The sequence below is a fragment of the Lepisosteus platostomus genome, chromosome 11 (assembly GCF_059453375.1).
Source record: "Lepisosteus platostomus isolate fLepPlt1 chromosome 11, fLepPlt1.hap1, whole genome shotgun sequence".
Taxonomy (NCBI): domain Eukaryota; kingdom Metazoa; phylum Chordata; class Actinopteri; order Semionotiformes; family Lepisosteidae; genus Lepisosteus; species Lepisosteus platostomus.
Window position 1 is genome coordinate 7,725,831 of NC_142621.1, and position 21,157 is coordinate 7,746,987.

General features: G+C 40.4%; 1 protein-coding gene across 1 annotated transcript in view; it reads left to right on the forward strand.

The window, feature by feature from the left end:
• lamc1 (laminin, gamma 1) overlaps positions 1-21,157 on the forward strand; it is a 75,332-nt gene that overhangs the window by 51,212 nt on the left and 2,963 nt on the right. The window contains exons 3-27 of the mRNA XM_088598180.1: positions 788-918; positions 3,719-3,885; positions 4,695-4,883; positions 5,239-5,356; positions 5,989-6,087; positions 7,481-7,617; positions 8,280-8,402; positions 8,761-8,950; positions 9,397-9,509; positions 10,670-10,891; positions 12,244-12,432; positions 13,462-13,707; positions 14,484-14,637; positions 14,861-15,003; positions 15,694-15,872; positions 16,016-16,172; positions 17,597-17,802; positions 17,920-17,999; positions 18,105-18,242; positions 18,422-18,566; positions 18,729-18,878; positions 19,029-19,143; positions 19,542-19,741; positions 20,106-20,264; positions 20,832-20,931. Of these exons, the coding sequence (XP_088454306.1) occupies positions 788-918; positions 3,719-3,885; positions 4,695-4,883; positions 5,239-5,356; positions 5,989-6,087; positions 7,481-7,617; positions 8,280-8,402; positions 8,761-8,950; positions 9,397-9,509; positions 10,670-10,891; positions 12,244-12,432; positions 13,462-13,707; positions 14,484-14,637; positions 14,861-15,003; positions 15,694-15,872; positions 16,016-16,172; positions 17,597-17,802; positions 17,920-17,999; positions 18,105-18,242; positions 18,422-18,566; positions 18,729-18,878; positions 19,029-19,143; positions 19,542-19,741; positions 20,106-20,264; positions 20,832-20,931 (3,850 nt within the window). The remainder of the gene's footprint in view (positions 1-787; positions 919-3,718; positions 3,886-4,694; positions 4,884-5,238; positions 5,357-5,988; positions 6,088-7,480; positions 7,618-8,279; positions 8,403-8,760; positions 8,951-9,396; positions 9,510-10,669; positions 10,892-12,243; positions 12,433-13,461; positions 13,708-14,483; positions 14,638-14,860; positions 15,004-15,693; positions 15,873-16,015; positions 16,173-17,596; positions 17,803-17,919; positions 18,000-18,104; positions 18,243-18,421; positions 18,567-18,728; positions 18,879-19,028; positions 19,144-19,541; positions 19,742-20,105; positions 20,265-20,831; positions 20,932-21,157) is intronic.

Genomic DNA, 21,157 nt, shown 5'->3' on the forward strand with positions numbered 1-21,157 from the left:
CTCTGATAGTTAAAATTTCTGTCTAAAGCCTGAAATGTGTTTAAAACTGAGGTTACAGGGGTAACATGATATACATTTCTTTAAGAACTGTAAATACACAGAGGATACGTAGGTGGTTTAAGAATCACACTTTTCTCTTAAACTTAAATGGAACCAAAGTCTGTTTTCCCCCTTTATAAACCATGTAATTAGCTTAATGCTCTTCTAACGATTTTTGATTAAATGTTGATGATGTGAATAGTTAATGTCATTACTTTTTTTTTAAGAATAACCATTTTTAAGGGGAACTCCAACACTATTTGTATGTTTCAGGCTTAGAACTGATCAATGCTGATTCTTACATTTCAAACCACAGTAAAAGTAAAATATACACAGTAAATTGTAAAACCTCCAATGTACACCGCAAAAAAGCCAAAATTTCCAGGTATGTGCTGTGTCATGTTCTGAGATTCAGAATGAGACAACAAAACTTCTGGTGCTGTATTGTAAGTTCACGATTTTGTGCTTAGTTCTAAATTTGTAATTGTTTTCTATATTGTCAATGAATTTATCTTGTTACTGAGAATTAATGACCAGTCTGAGAAATTGGGACTGCAGTTCCTCTAAAATGTGGAATAATGTCTAAATATATATTCAGTTATACATTTGTGTAAATGCCAGGCCTAATATGTATGCATACAGTATGTCAAGTTTGTGTGCAGAATATATATATATAGAAAATTATGCTTTTTGTGTTTATTTGTCACTAACCTGCTGAACTGGCTATGTGTCTGGCCTTTTCTTTCAGGAATGGGTGACAGCTACTGACATCCGGGTGACCTTGAACAGGCTCAACACCTTTGGAGATGAAGTTTTCAATGATCCCAAAGTCCTCAAATCATACTACTATGCCATCTCTGACTTTGCTGTTGGTGGCAGGTGAGGCTGGTGTCGCAGTTTTGTCCTTTGCTTTTGTGCTGGAGCAGGGTGCCTTGGCAGTGAAATAAGTAACTTAGCGGACATATTTAATATCCAGAATGCACTACAAATGCATAATGCTCTATTTATGTTCATAAAGCACAAAGGACCGTTGTAGAACCAGTGAATTGTCTTTTTAGTGTTGCTCGCTAGCATCACTGTTGTCAGCCAGTAAATCATTCTGAAATTCCATTGTTTCGGAAGAAGGTCATACTGACAGGTCATGATTGCTTTAGCTGTTTTTGTAGCTAAACAAAAAGAACCGCAAGATTGTTTCCTAAACTATGTGCCAGAAAGCATTTAATTATCCAATTCCCCTTCTAATATGGTCTGGAACATGCAAAAAGCGTGTTCATATGAGTGTATGTATGGACTGGTATTTACAATATGTTTTGCTAATGCTCAAAAGCTTTTCCATGAAAGAATGTCATTCAAATTTGACATGGTGTAAGCTTATTACCCTGGATTGAATCTAAAGTAGGTCATATACTCCTAGAATTGTAACTGTACTGTAAACTGTAAATGATGTATTTTTACATTAGTATAGGACCGTAAATTTTAATATGCTATTTTTGATATGAAAAGTAATCACTAAAACTTTTCATACCACATTACGAAGCTTTAACATTACAATGGCTGTTATTAAAAAGAAAGAAGAATACTTTTGACCATAATGAAAATCATTCCTAGAAGATATAGACCTAGAAGATCTTCTATGATGTATTTTTTTAGGAATGATTGTTATTCTTTGATAATACTGAACAGTTCTAAAGGAGGGTTCTGTGTTTTTAGTCCTTCTGTGTATCATTTGAGTTAAAAATCCCAATAATTATATATTACTGCTATGAAGCAGAGAAGTACTGCTATAAAGTTCACAGTGCATTTCGCAATAACTTCAAAAATCTGTTTTAACATTTCCGTGACTGATTGAGTCCAGTCCATTAAATTACAAGGCTTGTTTGTTCAGCACAAATTCTCTATTGAGACTGAGATTCCACAACTCGGAAAGACAAGATGTACTAAATGGAACAAGCTGGATCTTCTGTCATAAAACTGTAAATCTGACCCTCCTGTTTTTTTTCTCCTTTGTAACCACATGTTATCTACAGAGTGTTGTGCAGGATAGTGTATAGTATGTTAAATCGATTAGAAAAGGAATGGTGGTGCATGTATTCATTGTGATCCACCTCCAGATTTTTTCACATCTTTCCATGACTGTTGTTAAAAAGTTGTTCATGTGGGTGTAACTTGGCTCTCCAAAATCAGCACTTTTCTGTTAAGGGAAATAGACATGACTTTTAAGAAAACAAGAGAGATTTAGTATTCATAATGTTTCGACTTAATGGGTTTGGAAATTCCAAGAGTTTTCCGTCATACAGATGCATTCCTGAAATTCCAAGATGGGAGTGTTGGATTACAGTATGTAGAGACAAGGGTCTAGTGGGTGGATTCACTAATAAATGGACAAATGAGTGATGAATGATGTGAATGTTGTGTCTGAAATTCAGTTTCTTTATCCAACGTCTTCGTTTTCGTTTGTAGCACGTTTCTTATTCGAGATTTCCTTCCAGAACGTCCAATTGTTTGAGTGTATTATATATATATGTATTAAATATATGTATTTATATTTAAGCGTTATCTTTGGAGGTAATGATACATCTTCCCTATACTGAAGTCTTGATCAGTACCTCACTTTTTCCATACAACATTGCCAAGCTCCTGAAACAATATCCACAGTGCCTATCTGCAAGTTCCCACTCGCTGGCGAATCCTGTCAAAACGTAATAGGTGGAGAATGTCCATTGACGAAATACCAAGATTATCAGGGTAAATAAGGCACAATACTCAATCACTGGTATTTTATGGGCTGAACCCAAGGAGAGAACACTTGGAAAGAGTGATATTAAACATACAGATGTCAGCAGAAGGAAGACCGTGTTCTCATGCAACGTTTATCTCTGTGGGAGGCAAATGTCCCAATGTATAAAATATAGTCACAAAACAGCAGTGGCCTGTTTGTCTGGGTGGAAGTACTTGCCAAATATTTGTCAGGGATAATGCAACTCACTGTTATTCCCAGATACTGTGTATTTAACTGTCCCTGTTATAAACAGCTGATGTTTCTCTGCAACTGTAGAACATCTGTTGCAGTTTATTCCACAAAGCTCTGAAACCTTCCTGTCTAACGTTTTCCAGGGTGTATTTATCGTGGGCACTTCAGTCTGGTTTGCATTAAACTGTCCTATACCCTCTGCAGTTGAATACAGTATAAGCTGCAAAGCAAGGGGTGAATTAGAGGCATGAAAAGCAATTGACTCCTAACTTTATTTTAATCTTAACACAGAAAAACCAGTTGCCCAAATAAAAAAAAAACACACATTAAGCCATGACATGCATCCAGTAATAAAAAGTTTGTTACTAGCAGAGACTAAAGGCAAATAAGAATTTATGACTCGTGCGTTTGTGGATGAAGGAAACTATCTTTAGGTAGTGGAAGCTCTTGTTCTCGTTGTTAGCATTGTGTTTAATTTTTAATATAAGTGAGTAATCTTAGTTAAATGCAAAGTAGAAAATGTTTTATTTAAAGTAGCATGCGACAGGAACAGCAAACATTCTATATTAAAATTCATATTAGTTTGGTCATATTGGGTTTCATAAACCTCTTTAAGCAATTGGTACTAAATGCTAAGTACGTTTTTCTAAATGGAATAACTTCATAAAATCTGTCCTCAACGATGTTTGCTTCTTCACCTTGCTTCAGGTGTAAATGCAACGGGCATGCAAGCGAGTGCATAAAGAACGTCAATGGAAGATTAGTGTGTAACTGCAAGCACAACACCGAGGGAGACGACTGCAGTGTCTGCAAAGGCTTCTACAACGACCGGCCCTGGAGGAGAGCCACAGCTGAAAACCCCAATGAGTGCTTGCGTAAGTTTGTTCTCTCAGGTTTGGCCCCAAGCAGTAGAAGAGAGATTGAAATTGAGCAATGCAGTTGGCTCAGTACCAACTGATGTTCATTGGCTGGTTATTGAAGCAGGTGAAGTTATTTTTAAGAAGCTAAAATTCAAACCAAAGGCTTCTACTAGAAGTAAGCTACAGCTACAAGTTGGCTTGGACATTTTTTTTAAATATAGGGGGAAAATGCCCAGTCTTTTAAGAAGCAAAGATCAATCACGTGCTTAGTAGAAACACTCATTCAAGCTGTCTTACACACAAGGTTTACGAGTACCAAGAAAAACATTCAGGCACGTACAATCAAATATTAAAATGACAAACATATGTGAGGCTACCAAAAAAAGAGCTGTATGTAAAAGTTTGCATATTTCATTACCCTTCACATTGCTTCTTCCCCACCTACATTGTTTAAAGCAAATAGACATTTTCCCACAGCCACGCAGCACGTGAGAAGCCTGTTGTGCTGTTAGAGCTGGGTGATTTTGATATTAATTTATATTCAAGTTTAATTCAATTAGTAGCCAGAAACTCATTTCTGCATTTCAGTGGTGAACTTCTGATTTATCTCTGCATCAAGGGACAGACCTGTGCAGGGTTATATGTATTTCACAAGCTTGGTTTTGTTGTAAGGTTATGTAGCCATCTCAGACAAATTGCAGCTTCAGAATCTGAAATAAAAGCAAGGCCATTTCAGCCACTTTGCCTCAAAGACCTCCGAAATGTTTTCCGTTTCGGATTTGTTTTCCATCCATCGCGCTGAAATCGCTTTTTCCTCGGCTCAGCTTGCAACTGTAATGGCAAGTCTTCAGAGTGTTACTTCGATCCCGAGCTGTATCGTGCCACGGGGCACGGTGGGCATTGCCGGGGCTGTGCCGATAACACCGACGGGCCCAACTGCGAGCGTTGCCGTGACAACTACTACAGACAGAGGCCCAGTGACCGCTGCCTGCCCTGCAGCTGCAATGCGGTTGGTAAGTGAAATGCCGGTTTCATCTCTAAACATCGAGGCTTCTGTGTTTCTATGAAAAAAAATAATTTACCAGACTCTTTTAGTAAGAAACAAAAGGTATTTCTGTATTAGTGTTTTACCATTTATTGCCACCATATGAATGCAGTCTTACACCCCAGAATGGATTAAATTTAGTTTTATTTCATGCGTCTAAAATAATTTGCCTATATTTTATTTTTTGTGTGCATCTCTTTTTCCTGGTTTAAAAGCTTGGAATCTGATACATTTTGTTTCCTGAGGGTCTGTTTTGGTTTTGCATTGTTTGGTGTTGCTTTATGCTGTGAACTGCGTGCTGAAAGCGACTTCCATCTTTTCAGGGTCTTTGAGCACTCAGTGTGATAACAGCGGCCGCTGCAGCTGCAAGCCAGGTGTGATGGGAGACAAGTGCGACCGCTGTCAGCCAGGCTACCACACGCTCACAGAGGCGGGCTGCAGGTGAGCGTCGGGGCTGCTGACCCCAGTTCTGTGACCTGGCGCCGATTTTGGGAATTTGATGAAACAGCACAGTTATGGGTAGTTCAAGTTTTGGGCGTGCCTTTGGAAAGTACGTGATCATCCATCCATTTTCGAACTGTTTTCATCCAATTTGGGGTCATGGGATTCGAGCCAGAGATAACCGGGCCAGCTACGGGCACAAGGCAGGATACGCCCTGGACAGGACACCAGTCTTTCACAGGGCAGACACACAGACATGCTCACGCCAGGGCCAATTTTCCCAGAAGCCAATTAACCATCCAATATGTTTCTGGTCGGCGAGAGGAAACCTATGTGAACACTGAACATTCAAACTTCATGTAGACAGCACCACAGGAATTGGACCCAGGGCCCCAGTTCTGTGAGGCAGCAATGCAACACGATGCTGCCCGTACATGATCAAGTTTTTACATATCCATAGAAAATTTTTTGATCGCGTTCATCATGACAGTCGTTGGATTAATTTCGCTCCTTCGCAAATGTACACGAGGATGTCCAACCTTTGTTTTAAAAAGCCTTCAAAGCGAAGCTGCAGAAAAGGGGAACACTTGACATTTTTGTGAAAGGTTTTGACGGTGCTTTCTTTATTGCAGGCCGTGCTCGTGTCACTCAGCAGGGAGCACACAGGAATGTGACATTCAGACGGGTCGCTGCCAGTGCAAAGAAAATGTGGAGGGGTTCAGTTGTGACAGGTACTGCGCCAGAGCCATGCTTTCTCACACTACAGCGGGTAATATATACGATTTCAGTGGTCAGTTAATGAAAGATCTTTTGACATTTCTCAGGCTTCTTACCAATTACTGCTATAGTACATTCTGTGGGGTGCGATACTGGAGCTGAAAGGTATTATCTCTGTAATTGTCAGCGAAACTGGAAAAAATTGCAGTACTCCAGCTCTTAAGTCATTTTTATTTCTGTTATGTAGGTTACGATTGTTTTGAAAATCTGTAAAAAGAGTCTGTCCGCTCTCATAACATTGCAATAAGCGCCACCATAATATTGTATGAAAATAATTTTTAAGTGTAAGCATACCTCCAAACAAATAGAGATAGCAAGTGAATCACTTATGGAAAAAAGGATTAGGAATGTTTATCCAGCTTGTAACCTACAGTACTTGGTTTCCACCCTGTGAAGAAAATCTTTTGCTTGTTCGTGCGAATGCTCTTTACACACAACTTTGGAGTTTTATTTAACATAGCTTCCTGCCAGGTGATAGATATGCTCTATTAAACAAATTCTCCTCTTGTCCGTAAAGCAATCCACACATTCCAGGTCTGGGGGAGAAAATAGGCCCTGAATATCACCTCTCTCCATGGACATGAGAAGTCTTAGCCTTCTTTGGACTCATATACAGTAGCAGTACAAAAGCTGAGGTCCACTGACTAACTGATGCCATTGTGTGGCAACCCATTAAAATTCCCCTTCTGTTCTGCCAGGCAGACAGTCTCTTTTTAAATCTACACTTGGCCATTTTCAGAACAGCAGGAAAATAGCAGCCACTGTCTCTGACACACGTATCGCAAAGCCACCCAGTTGGTCTTGGGTGATGACATAACTATTATTAGTCGAGTGCCAATTGCATGCGTCAGGTTAGTTTTAATTGACTGGGCATTATTTGGGAAGAGGAATGTAGTTGTTCAAGACCGATGCACTCTGTAAACGTAATGAAACAAGGGATTCATAATTTTAGAACAGAATTACACATACAAAAACAATTCTCTCCTTTAGAGCTATTCTCCTGTACAGTGTCTGAATTTATCTAAAATTAAAACTTGGGAGCTTTGGACTTCTAAACATGTTAAACTGTGGGGGGGGAATTGTAACCAATGATTGGGAGGAAGTCGTTTTTTGTTCTTTTGAGGTGGCTGTTTCCAGATTATTTTAGTTTGGCTAAAAACCCTGTGGGGCTTTGAATTATGTCTCTCCTGCTATAATTGGCCTAATGTTAAAATGTTGAGTCTTTTGAATGTCGCTCCAGGGGGAGAAAAAAAGGAACACACGTTGAACTGTCAGAAGTTTCCTCCCAGCTCGACGAAGGGCATACTCCAGCTAGGAGCTCTTGACTAATTGTTGATGTGCTTTCAGGTGCAAGCTTGGATATTTTAACCTCGACCCTCTGAACCCTCGGGGATGTACCGCCTGCTTCTGTTTCCAGCACTCCTCTGTGTGCGACAGTGCGGATGGCTACAGCCTGCACACCATCACTTCCACCTTCAGCAGGGGTCTGTTCAGCTTCACGGTTTTGTTTTGGGAGACTGCTAGAGTCCGAATCGGGGTTGCCAGCGAGAATCGGCTCTCGTAGTTAAGCGTAACTTCAAGAATATCGTTCCCGACTTACTGTTTCCCCTCCTGCAGCATGACGGCAAAGTTTGAAAGATTTTCATAATCTGATGCTCTTTGTAGTAAAGCACAATTGTTTTCAGTTGTGAAATGGATCCGGATCCACCTGTGGATGGTTGCCTTCACAGGATTGTGCAAAAATCTGTATTCTTTTAATAAATGTTCATGTCAAAATTAGAAGTGTTACACCCTGTCACATACATTTACAGCATTAATTTGTGTTGTCTGCTGTAGGTACTCTATAGTACGCACAGTCAGGCATATAGTGTATTTACAACCTTTTGCTTCTGAGTGATATTTGAAATTGATTTTGGAATGAAAAGAAATTTAGGTAAGAATCTGCTTTCAAAGTCGTAACAGCTGTTCCTTTTGCAAGCCTGGTATGAGGAATTGTGAACCAGAAATCAGAACAATGTGCTGAAAATGCTTCAGTCTGACCAATAACTTCTAAAAGACTTTTGGTATGTCTTGCATGGTGATGGTCTTTGGCTGTGTCAGATCAGTGGTGTGCTGCTGTTCCACTGACGCTTAAATTTTCTCCTAGATGATGAAGGCTGGACCGGACAGCAGCGTGAAGGCTCAAGTGTCAAAGTTCAGTGGTTGCCTAGCCAACAGGAGATCTCCCTGATTTCAGAAGATTACTTCCCTATCTACTTTGTTGCTCCAGGTATTTCGCAAGTAGAGCTTCGAGTCTTAGGAATGCGGCAATTCTGAATACGTACTATTAAATAGAATTAAGAACAAAAGAGTCTAAAATCACCAGACTTCAATTCATCTGCATCATTGACAGCATTTAAAACAGTCATGACAACCAGTTCTTGTACGTTTTTTGTAAGAGATTCGTATTGTTTGACAGAAAGTAGGTTTGAATTGGTAAGGTTTACAACTTTTTCTGTGTGTGAACACTTTGTTTAAAGAGGAAAGAAGTCTCGCGTTAACCACCAGTTTGGAGTCGAGGTCTTTATTGAGTTGCCTCTACTGGTGTATTTGCACGAGACCTGATTGCGATTGTGTGAATTTCACAGAGCAGTTCCTTGGCAACCAGTTTCTGAGCTATGGGCAGAACATCTCCCTGAGTTTCCGGGTGGATCGCCGTGACACCCGCCTGTCGGCTGAGGATATAGTGCTGGAGGGGGCAGGCTTGCGGGTAGCGGTGCCACTGATCGCACAGGGCAATGCCTACCCCAGTGAGAACAAGCAGACCTACGTGTTCAGGTGAGAAGCCAAGACTGTCGGACATACTGTGAGTTTGTGATCAGTCCCCTGGCAACCAGCAAACAGAAGTTCAGCATTCTTCAAAATCAGGGGTTTAGTGGGATCGTTTAATCAGCCTAAAGTCAGACCATCACTGGGCCTACGTAACCTGCTAATGTCTGGCCAATATAGAGTACATTTGTCTGAGATTTTGAAGAGAGACCATTTCCAGATGTTTCTGGCTACACTGTAAATGAACCTCATTCCTTATCACTAACATCCTTCCTGTGTAAAAGAACTTTGTGAAATGTAGTTTTTAAAGTCGCTTAATTTGACAATAAGCCAATTATCATTGGGTTGAAAAAGTACAATTTCCATTGACGTGATTATAATCGGATGATTGTTTTTGTATTTTGGCAGATTGAAAAGATTATTTCAGTTGTTCTTTTTTTCTCTCTCTCATTCAGGCTGCATGATGCAACAGATTATCCCTGGAGGCCGAGCCTCAGTCACTCCGAATTTCAGAAGTTACTTTACAATCTGACTTCCATTAAGATCCGGGGTACTTACAGTGAGAGAAGTAGGTTTACTTTTCAAACTTCTTTACCCAATAGAGAGTGGGTTAAGTAATGTGTCACCCGTTCATTTAATGTTTTGAATAAGAGAATTTAATTAAAACAAATGTTACATGTTCGGTCTTATTTTTTGAGTGATGGTGTTCATTGTAGGCTTTTGTGAACATGCACCAAAGTATTGGTCATTAATAAATACTCATGCCAAAATCAAAATACGAAAACATTTTAGATTTAGATTGAATTTGTGTATTTAGTGTGGTTTAAGTCTCTTGATAGTCCCAGTACCATCTTAACTGAAGAATACCTGAAACAAATTCTCAAAGCCTGGTTGTCTGACAAAGATATTTGCAGTCAATAGTGGCATATCCAGTGAGGATTTTGTTAATGAAGTGAGAGATTAGGTTAAATGATTGTCATAGAACGTTAAATCTAAAATGTTAAATGTACAAACTATTTACTTCTGCTGATTTTCTACATTTAAGGGCTTAAATTGCAGCATATTATGAGATCCATATATATGGATATAAATATTTTTCCACACAGGTAAACAAATCAACAGACAGAGCTCAACCTGTAACTTTTTTCACACACAAAGGCAAAGGTCTTCTACAGACTCAGTGTAATCATTGTAAGCACTAAACAGCATTTTTGGAATAACGAAGAGACATACTGTGTCTTCAACACAGTCTTATTTGGGGTGGAAACTAGGATTTTTGTCACAGGAAAGACATCATATTTTATATTTTCAGGAGCAGTTCTTGTTTGCTTGCGTGTAGTCATTCACTCTTTAATCTGCAGCAGTGAACTGAACTTGCTCACCGCGAGCATGACAGAAATCCAGACCATTCCACTGGGGAAATCGCACGCAATAAAATTGGTGGCCAAGTCATAAATCGCGTGAGGCTTACACCCATTTGCAAATACAAATAAAACCAGAGATGGTCTTTTTAACAGAAGACCGTAAAACACATTTTACATTACCGTGGGTGGCACAATTAGAGTGACTGTATATAAACGGACCAGCAACGTTGACTGTGATATCACTATTTAAGATGTAACTGGCAAAACATTTCCAGCGCGTCTTGGAAACTGTCGAGAAAAAACTACAGCGGTGCGTTTGTTCCAGTGTTTACATGTTCCCCATTTCCTGTGTGCGGTCCATCAGGCGCTGGCTATCTGGATGACGTTACCTTGGTGACGGCCCGCCGTGGGCCTGGCGCTCCTGCCCTGTGGGTGGAGAGGTGCACCTGCCCACAGGGCTACCAGGGGCAGTTCTGTGAGGCGTGTGCCCCCGGATACAGGAGATCAAGGCCGAGCCTGGGGCCCTTCAGCAGCTGCGAGCCCTGCAGCTGTAATGGCCACAGTGAGACCTGCGACCCCGAGACTGGTGAGTCTGGCAGGCCCATATCCAGGAAATAGGAAGAAGGTACCGAAAGTGCCCGGGATTGAAATGGCATGGAAAAGGAAATGTTTGATCCACTAACCTCCGTCAGACTTCTGAGTTGCCGGATAGGCTTGTTTATGCATTTCAAACTAACAAAAAAACAGTCACTCCGTGAACATGTTTTTTGCAATGAACTTTAGTGCTGTTTTAGACAAGTGACCTTTCAGATGTCGGTCAACCTAAGTTAGCTGCAAGAACTCCTTGTGTGTAATGGAATAAGGTGCTCAGTAAATTTGTATATGGGCCTGTTAGCATGAAATCTGAGTGCCTATAAACCTAGCCTGTATTTTATTTTTAGTGTTATGCTAAAAAAAGATTTAAAATGCATAGAGTGTGTTTCAATGGAGGCCAGTTCTGTTTTTGAAATTCATATAGAAACTTCATATAAGAGGAAAAAAGTGTCCTTCCCCTTCTGTCTATCTGTGTATTTCATACAATTAAATAAAAATGTGTTTTTAGAACCTGAAGGCAGTTTTTTTCCCATCATTGAACTGTTATTTCAAGACCTAGCTGGTTCCTCCATTCAGTGCTTGTCAGTGACTGCCCTCTTCTGGTTTTTGGTGGAATTAAAGTTAATTGTCACCGGCTAGTAAGGACAGGAAGGTTACAAACTAGCAGGAGGACAATTGGACCATTTAGATGGGTTGGCTGCTAGTAACAAATTTCTCCAATGATCTTATCCATCTGTTTCTTGAAAGAAGCCAGTTTATTAGTTTCAACAACATGGCTTGGTAACTTAATCCATATCCCAAAACAATCAACCTAAAGATGTCTCTCCTAGTGTCGGTAATTAAATGCACTTCCGTGCAGTTTCCACTTGTCTTCTCTGAATTGTTTCATTCTTCATTCTGAAGAGGTTTACTAGGTTGACTTTGCCAAAGTCCTTGAGTTTAAGTGGTCTGCTATCTTGTTTAGACTGCTGCTCACTTGTTTCTAAAACTTCAAGTGGTTTATTCCAGTTATGTCGGCATAGAAAACAGTCTCTCCTGTTTTTCTTTAAGTATTCCATTTAAACCTTCTCATTTCTTGTAGGTCTGCTTTCTGGAAAGTATAAAAGATTATTCTATGAGAAGTTTTTTAAAGATTCTTTTGCCTGTTTTCACTTACTCCATCTTGATTGAAAATATTACATCAATAACATGCTTCCACTCTAGTATGTACTTGGACAGATAAAGAAGTTAGTAGTCGAGTCTGCAATTAATCTTTTTCTTCGTCTGTGTAATGAAGATTAAAGTCTTTAACTGTAGATGCATCTTTTGATCCTAATCAAGAGCGCATCTTTTTCTTTGTCTCAGGGGTTTGTGACTGCAGAGATAACACAGCAGGCCCGAACTGTGAGCGGTGTGAGGATGGTTACTATGGAGACTCGTCCAGTGGCACCACGTCGGACTGCAAGCCTTGCCCCTGTCCAGCGGGTTCCACCTGTGCTGTTGTGCCAGTGACCAAAGAGGTGGTCTGTACCAACTGCCCTTCTGGCACTACGGGTAAGTATTTCTGTGCTTGGGACTAACCAGGCTAGGCCGGGATATGTAACAAGTTGCAAGAGATTTGCATTAAAACTTTGGCACGTTTGATAAATGAGTATTAACAAACATCAAAAACATCATCTGTAAGGGGATAGTAAGTCATAACACTCGAGGGATGTGTTTCAATTGACAATTCATTAACGGTCCTGTTTTTTGTATGTGTATGTTGCTGTAGAACAATACTAAAGTGTTTGGTAATGTCTTAGAATTCAATCCAAAGATTGTTGCCAAATGTTTCTTTTGAATTGTTAGTAGAATGCTGCATGATTTTTTCAGTATATACTTTGTTCTAGAAATGTCAAGTGAGTACAAGCATGCCAATTACTGATACTAAAAGTAATAATGTTTAAAGGCTGTGAAGGTCACACTATGCTTGTTACGATGTAATGTTACAAAATCTGCAAATTCCTGTGCTCCAGACAGCCAGGGCCTCATGAATGGTGGGGTGATTTTTGTATCTTGCCTGATTTACCTCCATTAAGTGGGAACAGAGCCTTTGACTGATTGCCTATGGTTGACCACAATTAAACAATCTATACTGTCTGCTTTTGCACCATATATGGCAACAACCTTTTACTAACTAATCATAAAAATGTATGTTTTTGTACGGAGGGGGAAAAAAAGCCTGTGGCTGTCTTTGATCAAGTGAGTGAGAGGCGAGCTAATGGCTGTCTTTCCTTTCTTTATTGCAATAAAGAAATCTCCAATTTGATTTACCAGAGTTGTGTGGTTTTCTGAAAAGGGTCTAACAGTCGCTAATAAGCACCTGAAACTAAGACCTAAAGAGATGTCAAAAGTTAAGACATGAATAAGTAAAAATGGAATCCATACACAAGGATCCTCAGGCATTCATGCAGTGAAGACTACAAATCCCATCTTCACACTGGTGTAGTTTTTTCCCCCAAAGACCTGTGCTGATGACCTCATTCCTTTCTGAAAGGCTGCTCCACAGGCTTTGTTCTTTCAACTTCCTGTGGCATTTTTCAGGCAAGCGCTGCGAGCTGTGCGACGACGGCTACTTCGGGGATCCCCTGGGGCAGAACGGGGCTGTTCGGTCGTGCAATCCGTGTCAGTGCAATGACAACATTGACCCCAACGCTGTGGGCAACTGTGACCGGGAGACTGGAGAGTGCCTGAAATGCATCTATAACACCGATGGCTTCTTCTGTGACCGATGCAAAGAGGGCTTCTTTGGCAACCCCCTGGCTGCCAACCCCGCGGATAAGTGCAAGCGTAAGAGCTCTCCTCCAACATAAGCTAGCAGCGCATAAATTGTGCAGATCTATGCAAAGGTTCCTCCGTGCTGTTTATTTTCAAAATAGCCAGCTTGACCTTCACACTTTTTAAAAAAAATCTCTTCTTTAATTGCTTAATTGTAAATGTCCATATAAAATGATAGTCATTACTTTAGAACATGAACCATTAAGTCTTAATGATGAAAGCATAAGCCATTTTTTTAAAGATAAATGCATGTTTCTTTTTTTAAAAAAAAAGTTTGGCGTTCATTTTCAAAAATGTTGTTATGCCCAGATATTGCACGTTTTGGCCTGGGCCAGTCAGTAGCAGACTGTAGCCAGGACTCCGGAAACAGCGGGACATTATTGATGGAGCACTGTCAATGTTTTTAAATGCCTGGGGACTGCTTAGCGTTTGAAACGGTGACTCCTGTGACTTTCCTGCAAGTTTGCAAGTGACATCTGACATAAGCACTCCAGCTGTCTCCTCCAGTCAGAGCGAACTCTCCCGTAACGCACTGTGGAGCTTTTGATCAGTTTGATCAGATGATTAAACGCTGTTCTCAGTCTGCTTGAGCAGTGTGGCCAGTGTTAGCCATGACGCCTGGTGTTAAGTGTCTGACAGCCTCCCATATTTGGCGGGTGTACCAATAATTTTTTAATTCCAAATTTAAAAAAAATAACCGGGGACAACTGTTTCCCAGAATTTGTACCTCTCTGCTTCCTGTCTGGGAAGAGTATTTTAGCCTGTGCTCTTGTTCTTTGTATCCGCAGCCTGCTCCTGCTCTCCCTACGGTACAGTGGACAGACAGACCACCTGCTCGCCGGTCACAGGGCAGTGCCAGTGTTTGCCGCATGTCATCAACCGGGACTGCAGTGCCTGTGAGCCTGGATACTACAATCTGCTGAGCGGCCAGGGCTGCAAACGGTAAGCAAGGGGTATTTTTGGTAAAGCCTTTGCAAACTGCAAAAATTAAGACGTTTTTTTTACTAGAATTAAACCAAGTCTAATAAATAATTTAGCAAATATAGATTTATGCACCTTTCCATTGGGTTATATTCTCTTTATTTGTGCTTTATTTTGTTAGCGTGTGGTTGTAGTGTCTTGATTGGATGTGATCTATTACTCACTTTGTGACATGGCATGACAGGTGTGACTGCAACCCAGTGGGCTCCACAAATGGTCAGTGTGATATCAACACTGGTCAGTGCGAGTGTCATCCCGGGGTCACTGGTCGGCAGTGTGAGCGCTGCGAAGTCAACTTCTTCGGCTTTGGATCAGATGGTTGCAAACGTAAGAACAAAACCTTTTATTGGACTGCTTATTGCATCTCCGTGGTCTGAGTACAAATATGTTTTAATAATAATAATAATAATAATAATAATAATAAATGTTTTAATCATTTTCATCACACCTTATCCCCCCTCAAAATTAAGATCACTTTATTGGCCATACACAATTTCCTGTATTAGGAATTTGTCTTTTCGCATACCCCAGTTTGCTCTACATGAGACACACAGACAGGGAGAGAAGCTTGGGGTCAGAGCACAGGGTCAGCCATTTATACGGCGCCCCTGGAGCAGTTGGGGTGAAGGGCCTTGCTCAGGGGCCCAACAGAGTAGGATTCCTCTGCTGGCTGTGGGATACGGACCGGCAACCTTCCAGCTACAGGGGCAGATCCTTAGCCACAGAGCCACCGCAGCACACCTAATTCTAAAATTAGAATTTTATCAGTTAATAGAATACAAAGATGAGGTTCTTGCTTGCTTTTAACACTGTGACTGTTATGTTTTTGTTAAAGGACATTAATGCCTTTTAATTGTCTCAGTCAACGGTTGTAATTAATCTTGTGGGCAAGCAAACAATGAGTCAGTTTGTTTTTATGGGATATTTGGCTCACATACCTCTGAATGTTGGATCACCCACTGTGGACGTTTGCCTTAGGTCACACATTGTTGCTTCATCTTTCGGTTTTCCCAACAGCTTGCGACTGTGACCCTTATGGCTCCCGGACTGCACAGTGTATGGAGGATGGCAGGTGTGAGTGCAGAGAAGGCTTTGTGGGAATGCACTGTGAAATGTGTGAGGAGAACTACTTCAGAAACAGCTCAAGGCCTGGCTGTCAGGAGTGTCCATCCTGCTACTCATTAGTGAAAGATAAGGTATACAAGGCAACCCAACAAATCGTCACAGTAATAGTTTTCCACAGTATAGACTTCTGCTTTTTCTTTCCTGTAATCCTGTATGTTCACATCCCTCGTGATGACCATTGCATCTTAAATAACCACTTGACCTGATTATGCAGGTGAACCAGCAGAGACGAAAACTGCAGGAGCTAGAGACCTTGATCGAGAACCTAGGATCCAGTCAGGAAGCTGTGAGTGACAAGGCCTTTGAAGACCGACTGAAAGAGGCAGAGAAAGCCATCATGGACCTCCTGCAAGAAGCACAAGCCAGCAAAGGTAACGATATTGTTGTTGGCGGTATACAATAACCTCTGGAATGAGACTAATTCCAGGTAAACCCATTGTTTTGAAGCATATTAAAAGCCTATACCTGGTCTATACAATGCCAAAATGGGAAAAGTACAAGCAGTCTTTCATGCAAGTATCTACCCCATTTCTTTGAACAATGTTAGTGAACTGGGAGCAAAAAAAGTGGAAATGCCTATGATGTTTGGAGCACATTGGCTGAACAGTTTTTAGGAAGAGCAGCTGGCACATACAGCACATTTCACCACAAAGATGCTTTTTGACAGAGGTTTAAGTATGATGCCATTCCACAAGTGACTTTGCCAAAGTTTCTAATTTCACGGTAGTTTGACATTCAAGAACAAAATAACAGCCATTTCTGTTGGAGCAGATACCCACTTTAGGCATGTTAAATGTATTGTCACTGGAGTGATATCACACATGCTTGGAATTAATTGGAATAACTCGTTTTTCTTAGGAGAAATCTGTGGCACAGGCAGCCAATACGAGAATCAGATCAGTCAGACAGCCATACTGCTTTGAGCAGAAAACATATTCAGTCATACGGTACATTCAGTGTTTTCTCACTTGAGTTATGAAGTTCAGATTTCTTTGGCCAAACAAACACATTGTGTAAGAAATTGTTTTGCCAAGCAGTTGATGACCTGGCGTAAATTAGAAGCAGCTTTTGTTGCCGGTGAAATCTGCCAAATTTTCGATTCAGTTAGTGTATTAGTTCAGCAGACCAAGGGAGTCAGTGCTTCACATATCACATTTGTCTGTAATACTAACAATCCAGAAAAATAAAGTAGCAGTTAGACTTCTGTTCTGGTATGTTCCATTATCATGCATATTCTTCCTAGAAGTACTGTAAAAGTAATGTCTGGAGATAATTGGAAGAACAGGTTATGTGATGGACCAAATTTCCTAAAATAATGTATAATACAGTGTGGGCATAAAAGATATTGACTTAACTTTTCAGGTGCAAACTTAACAAATGACTGTTTCTGAAATGTCACGTTTGACTTTAATTGGTTTCATGGTTTGGAAACCACTTTAGTGGTTTGTGGGTAAGACTATTACCCTTGATGACATAGGACTTCAAATTATTTTCACAAATCTAATGGCTTATTTGTCCTGATGTACAGATCAGTTATGAATTTCATTGTTTTTATGGTCTTCACACAGTACATGAACCATTTTTAAAGCAGTAAGAAGAAATACAAAAACCTTTTGGCTTCCACAACTTGGAAGTCTCATTCATTGGAATCAGCAACTCTGATTATCTGCGAGTATAGTGGACAACAAAAGAGTGTAGATCCCTTTGCTTTAGGTTTTTGAAAGTTAATTTAAGGTTAATGATCCATTGATTGTTTTAACAAATCGCAAAATCTTGAATTTGTAATTGTTTGCAGATGTTGATCAAGGACTGCTTGACCGCTTGGGTGACATCAATAACACATTGAGCACTCAATGGAATCGACTTCAGAATATCAGAAAAACTGTGGACAATACTGGAGAGCTGGCAGACAAGTCCCGTACTCGAGTCCGGGATACAGAAAAGCTGATAGAGACTGCCAGACAGGAGCTAGAGAAAGCTAAAGATGCTATCAATAAAGTGGTGAGTGATTGATTGTTAAGTGAACATTAAGTAGAGTAATATTATTGCCTGTTGTTTGTAGTCTCAATGTTACTTACTCTTTTGACCAGACTTAATATTTTTTCTGGATTGTTGTAGGACATCAAACCTCCCACTTCAACTGGAGATCCAAATAATATGACCCTTTTAGCTGAGGAAGCTCGGAAGCTGGCAGAGAAGTAAGATCAAAATCATAGATGCAGCTTTCTTATCTTTTTCCATTCTTCAGAGGTGTGAGTGAAACCGGGCTTTTTGGTTATGGTTTGCTTACCCCTTTCTCATAGGCACAAAATGGATGCAGATCAAATTGAGAAGATTGCCAAGGAAGCTAATGACACCTCCACAGAAGCTTATAACCTGCTTCGTAAGACACTGGACAGCGAGAACAAAATTAACAGCGATATTGATGAACTCAATAGAAAGTGAGTAACAGTTTTGCTTCTGTATTGTCTCTTCTCAACCTGATTGACCAGGATCAAAGGAACAGTACTCTTTCCAAATAAGACATTGTTTTCCTAGTGGTTTTCTTGGATGGAACGGTACGACAGTCAGTTTTTTGTTCCAGTGTTAAGAAGTGTAACATTTCCGTACTTTCTTCCAGGTATAATGAAGCCAAGGACCTAGCTAAAAACCTTGAGAAACAAGCCAACAAAGTCCATGCTGAAGCAGAAGAAGCCGGGAACAAGGCCTTGCAGATTTATGCGAACTTGACTAGCCTCCCACCTGTGGACACCAAAACTCTTGAAGTGAGAAATGTTTTTGCGACCCACTTTTTCAAATTATGCTTATCTGCCACCCGCTTTATACAATGTCTAGCTTATTTTATTCCAGAGGTTTCGTGCCTTTGAGTATTGTGTATTTTTGTATACAAAAATATTCCGTGAGGGTGACATTCTCGTTGCTTTCAGGATGAAGCAAACAAGATCAAGAAAGAGGCTTCAGACCTCGACAAACTCATCGATAAGACGGAGAAGGAGTATAACGACCTGAGGGATGACCTCAAGAGCAAGGAAGTGGAAGTCAGGAAGCTTCTAGAAAAAGGAAAAACAGAGCAGCAGGTAGGATATGGTTATTGTCACCCCCACCTTTAATTAAACACTTGTGCTGTTTGATAAAAAGAGAGATGCAGAGTGTGGTGTACTGCTCTTCCCCTGTTTCTCTGCTTTTTTGGGGTTATATCTGACCTGGAGACCTCCCTGTCTTTCCAGACTGCAGACCAGCTGCTGGCCCGAGCTGACGCTGCTAAGGCACTGGCCGAGGAAGCTGCCAAGAAAGGGAGAGGCACATACCAGGAAGCCCAAGACATTCTCAACAACCTGAAAGGTGAGAGATTCCCTTGCCTATCCCTAGTTGTCTTGTTCAAGACCTTTGCGTGCCTAGTAAAGTAAAATCTCTAACTGGTATAATCGTTAGACTTTATCGAGGCACGGTTGAAATTGCTTGGTACCAAACGCCAGCATTTTTCTCGAATGTCGACCATGCTAATCATTCTTAAATGCTTTTATGTTTATAAGCTAAGCCTTTCCATTTTTCTGTACCGGCGTACTCTTGCACTTGTAAACAAATCCTGAAAGAAGAGCACTTGCGGATGTCAGAATACAAATCCTTTTAGTTTGAGTAATCCAAAGTGCCTCTCCCCCCCTTTTCAAACAAAACCCTCTTCTTCCCACGCATTGACGTTTTCCGAGTTCTCACAATTTTCCCCCCCGTGTCGATTTCAGACTTTGACAGGCGAGTGAATGACAATAAGACGGCGGCTGAAGACGCGATGAAGAAGATCCCGACCATCAACGCCACCATCCTTGCGGCCAACGAGAAGACAAAGCAGGCCGAGGGGGCTCTAGGGAATGCTGCGGCAGATGCCAGGGAGGCCAAAAACAAGGCGGAGGCGGCACAGAATATTGCCACTGAAGTCCAGAAGGTAGAGGATATAGGATTCTGACCATTAATTTTGTACTTTATCAATGGTTAAATTGTCTCAATAGGGCTGGTTATCTGGTAAAGCTAATTTTGTAAAATGCCTGTACTTTAATGGACACAATGAAAAAAAATTAGCAGTTGCTTCTTCTTTATTTTTCATTTTTAAGAAACATTGTATTTATGTTTATAACATTTTATATACATGATATACATACATAACACTGTTGTATAATCTAAATATTAGAATATATAGTATATTATATGAATATTAATGCTAATATAATGTATAATAATTAAAAATAATCTAGCACTGCAAACGGTGCCATTACATAGAGATTAAGTCTGTGCACAACTGTGCCATACAGAATGCTGCCAAGACCAGAGCAGATGCTGAGAAAACGTTTGAGGAGACAATGAAGGTGGACAATGAGGTCAATGACATGATGACCCAACTGGCTGATGCAGAGGCGGAACTGGCTAAGAAGAAGGCAGAGGCTGACCAGGACATGATGATGGCCAACATGGTAAGTGGTGGATATATTTGCTTGAAAATGCAGTGAGATTTGGTGAATCAGAAGATGTATATTCATGCCTGGTAGTGTTCGACATTGATATTTTACTGTGTACAAAATACATGAATAAAATAGTCCTTTAAATGTTTTGTGTTAATTAGGATATATGAATCTGTTTTAACTTTTCAAAATATACAAGTTAAAATATGGACTTCATCTTTAACATGTTAGATGCTTTGCAGCTATGATATTCTTATTTAAAATTATTTACCGAGATGTGTATATGAACACTCTCCCTGATACACCTTTCCTGTTGTAACAGAATTATATGATTCAGGACAAATAATTGCCAGCATTTACTTAAAATAAGACAAACTCCCCATCAGTCTGGTCACGCTGTGGGGAAAGTGGACACATCTGGAAGGAATCAGTTACATTTTAAATGAGTGTGATTTGTTACGGTATTTTTCCCTCAGAAACAAAAATTCAAAAATGTGTATCCTGTCAAGGCAGCGATACTGTATATCGCCAAGAACTGTGCTCTGTTCTGGTGTTCAGAGACATGATTTTGTTCCTCAGGCTTCAAATGCGGCCCAGGAAGCGGAAGACAATGCCCGAAAAGCAAAGAATGCAGTCAAGATGGTTCTGACCACCATTAATGACCTTCTTGGCCAGCTAGGTAAGTATCTTTAGGGGATACCAGAGGAATGTGCATCCAGAGAAACACAAATGATAAATGTTTACTTGTATTTCTACTTGTATTTCTAATTGAGACATGTATTTCTAAGAATTGTGTTCATATTCACAGTATATAAGTAATTGAAGCCCTGTAGAGTTGGTTTGGATAAGAGCATCAGCCCAATCCAGTAACACTGTAACAAAATCATAATGTAAGTCTGCCAACT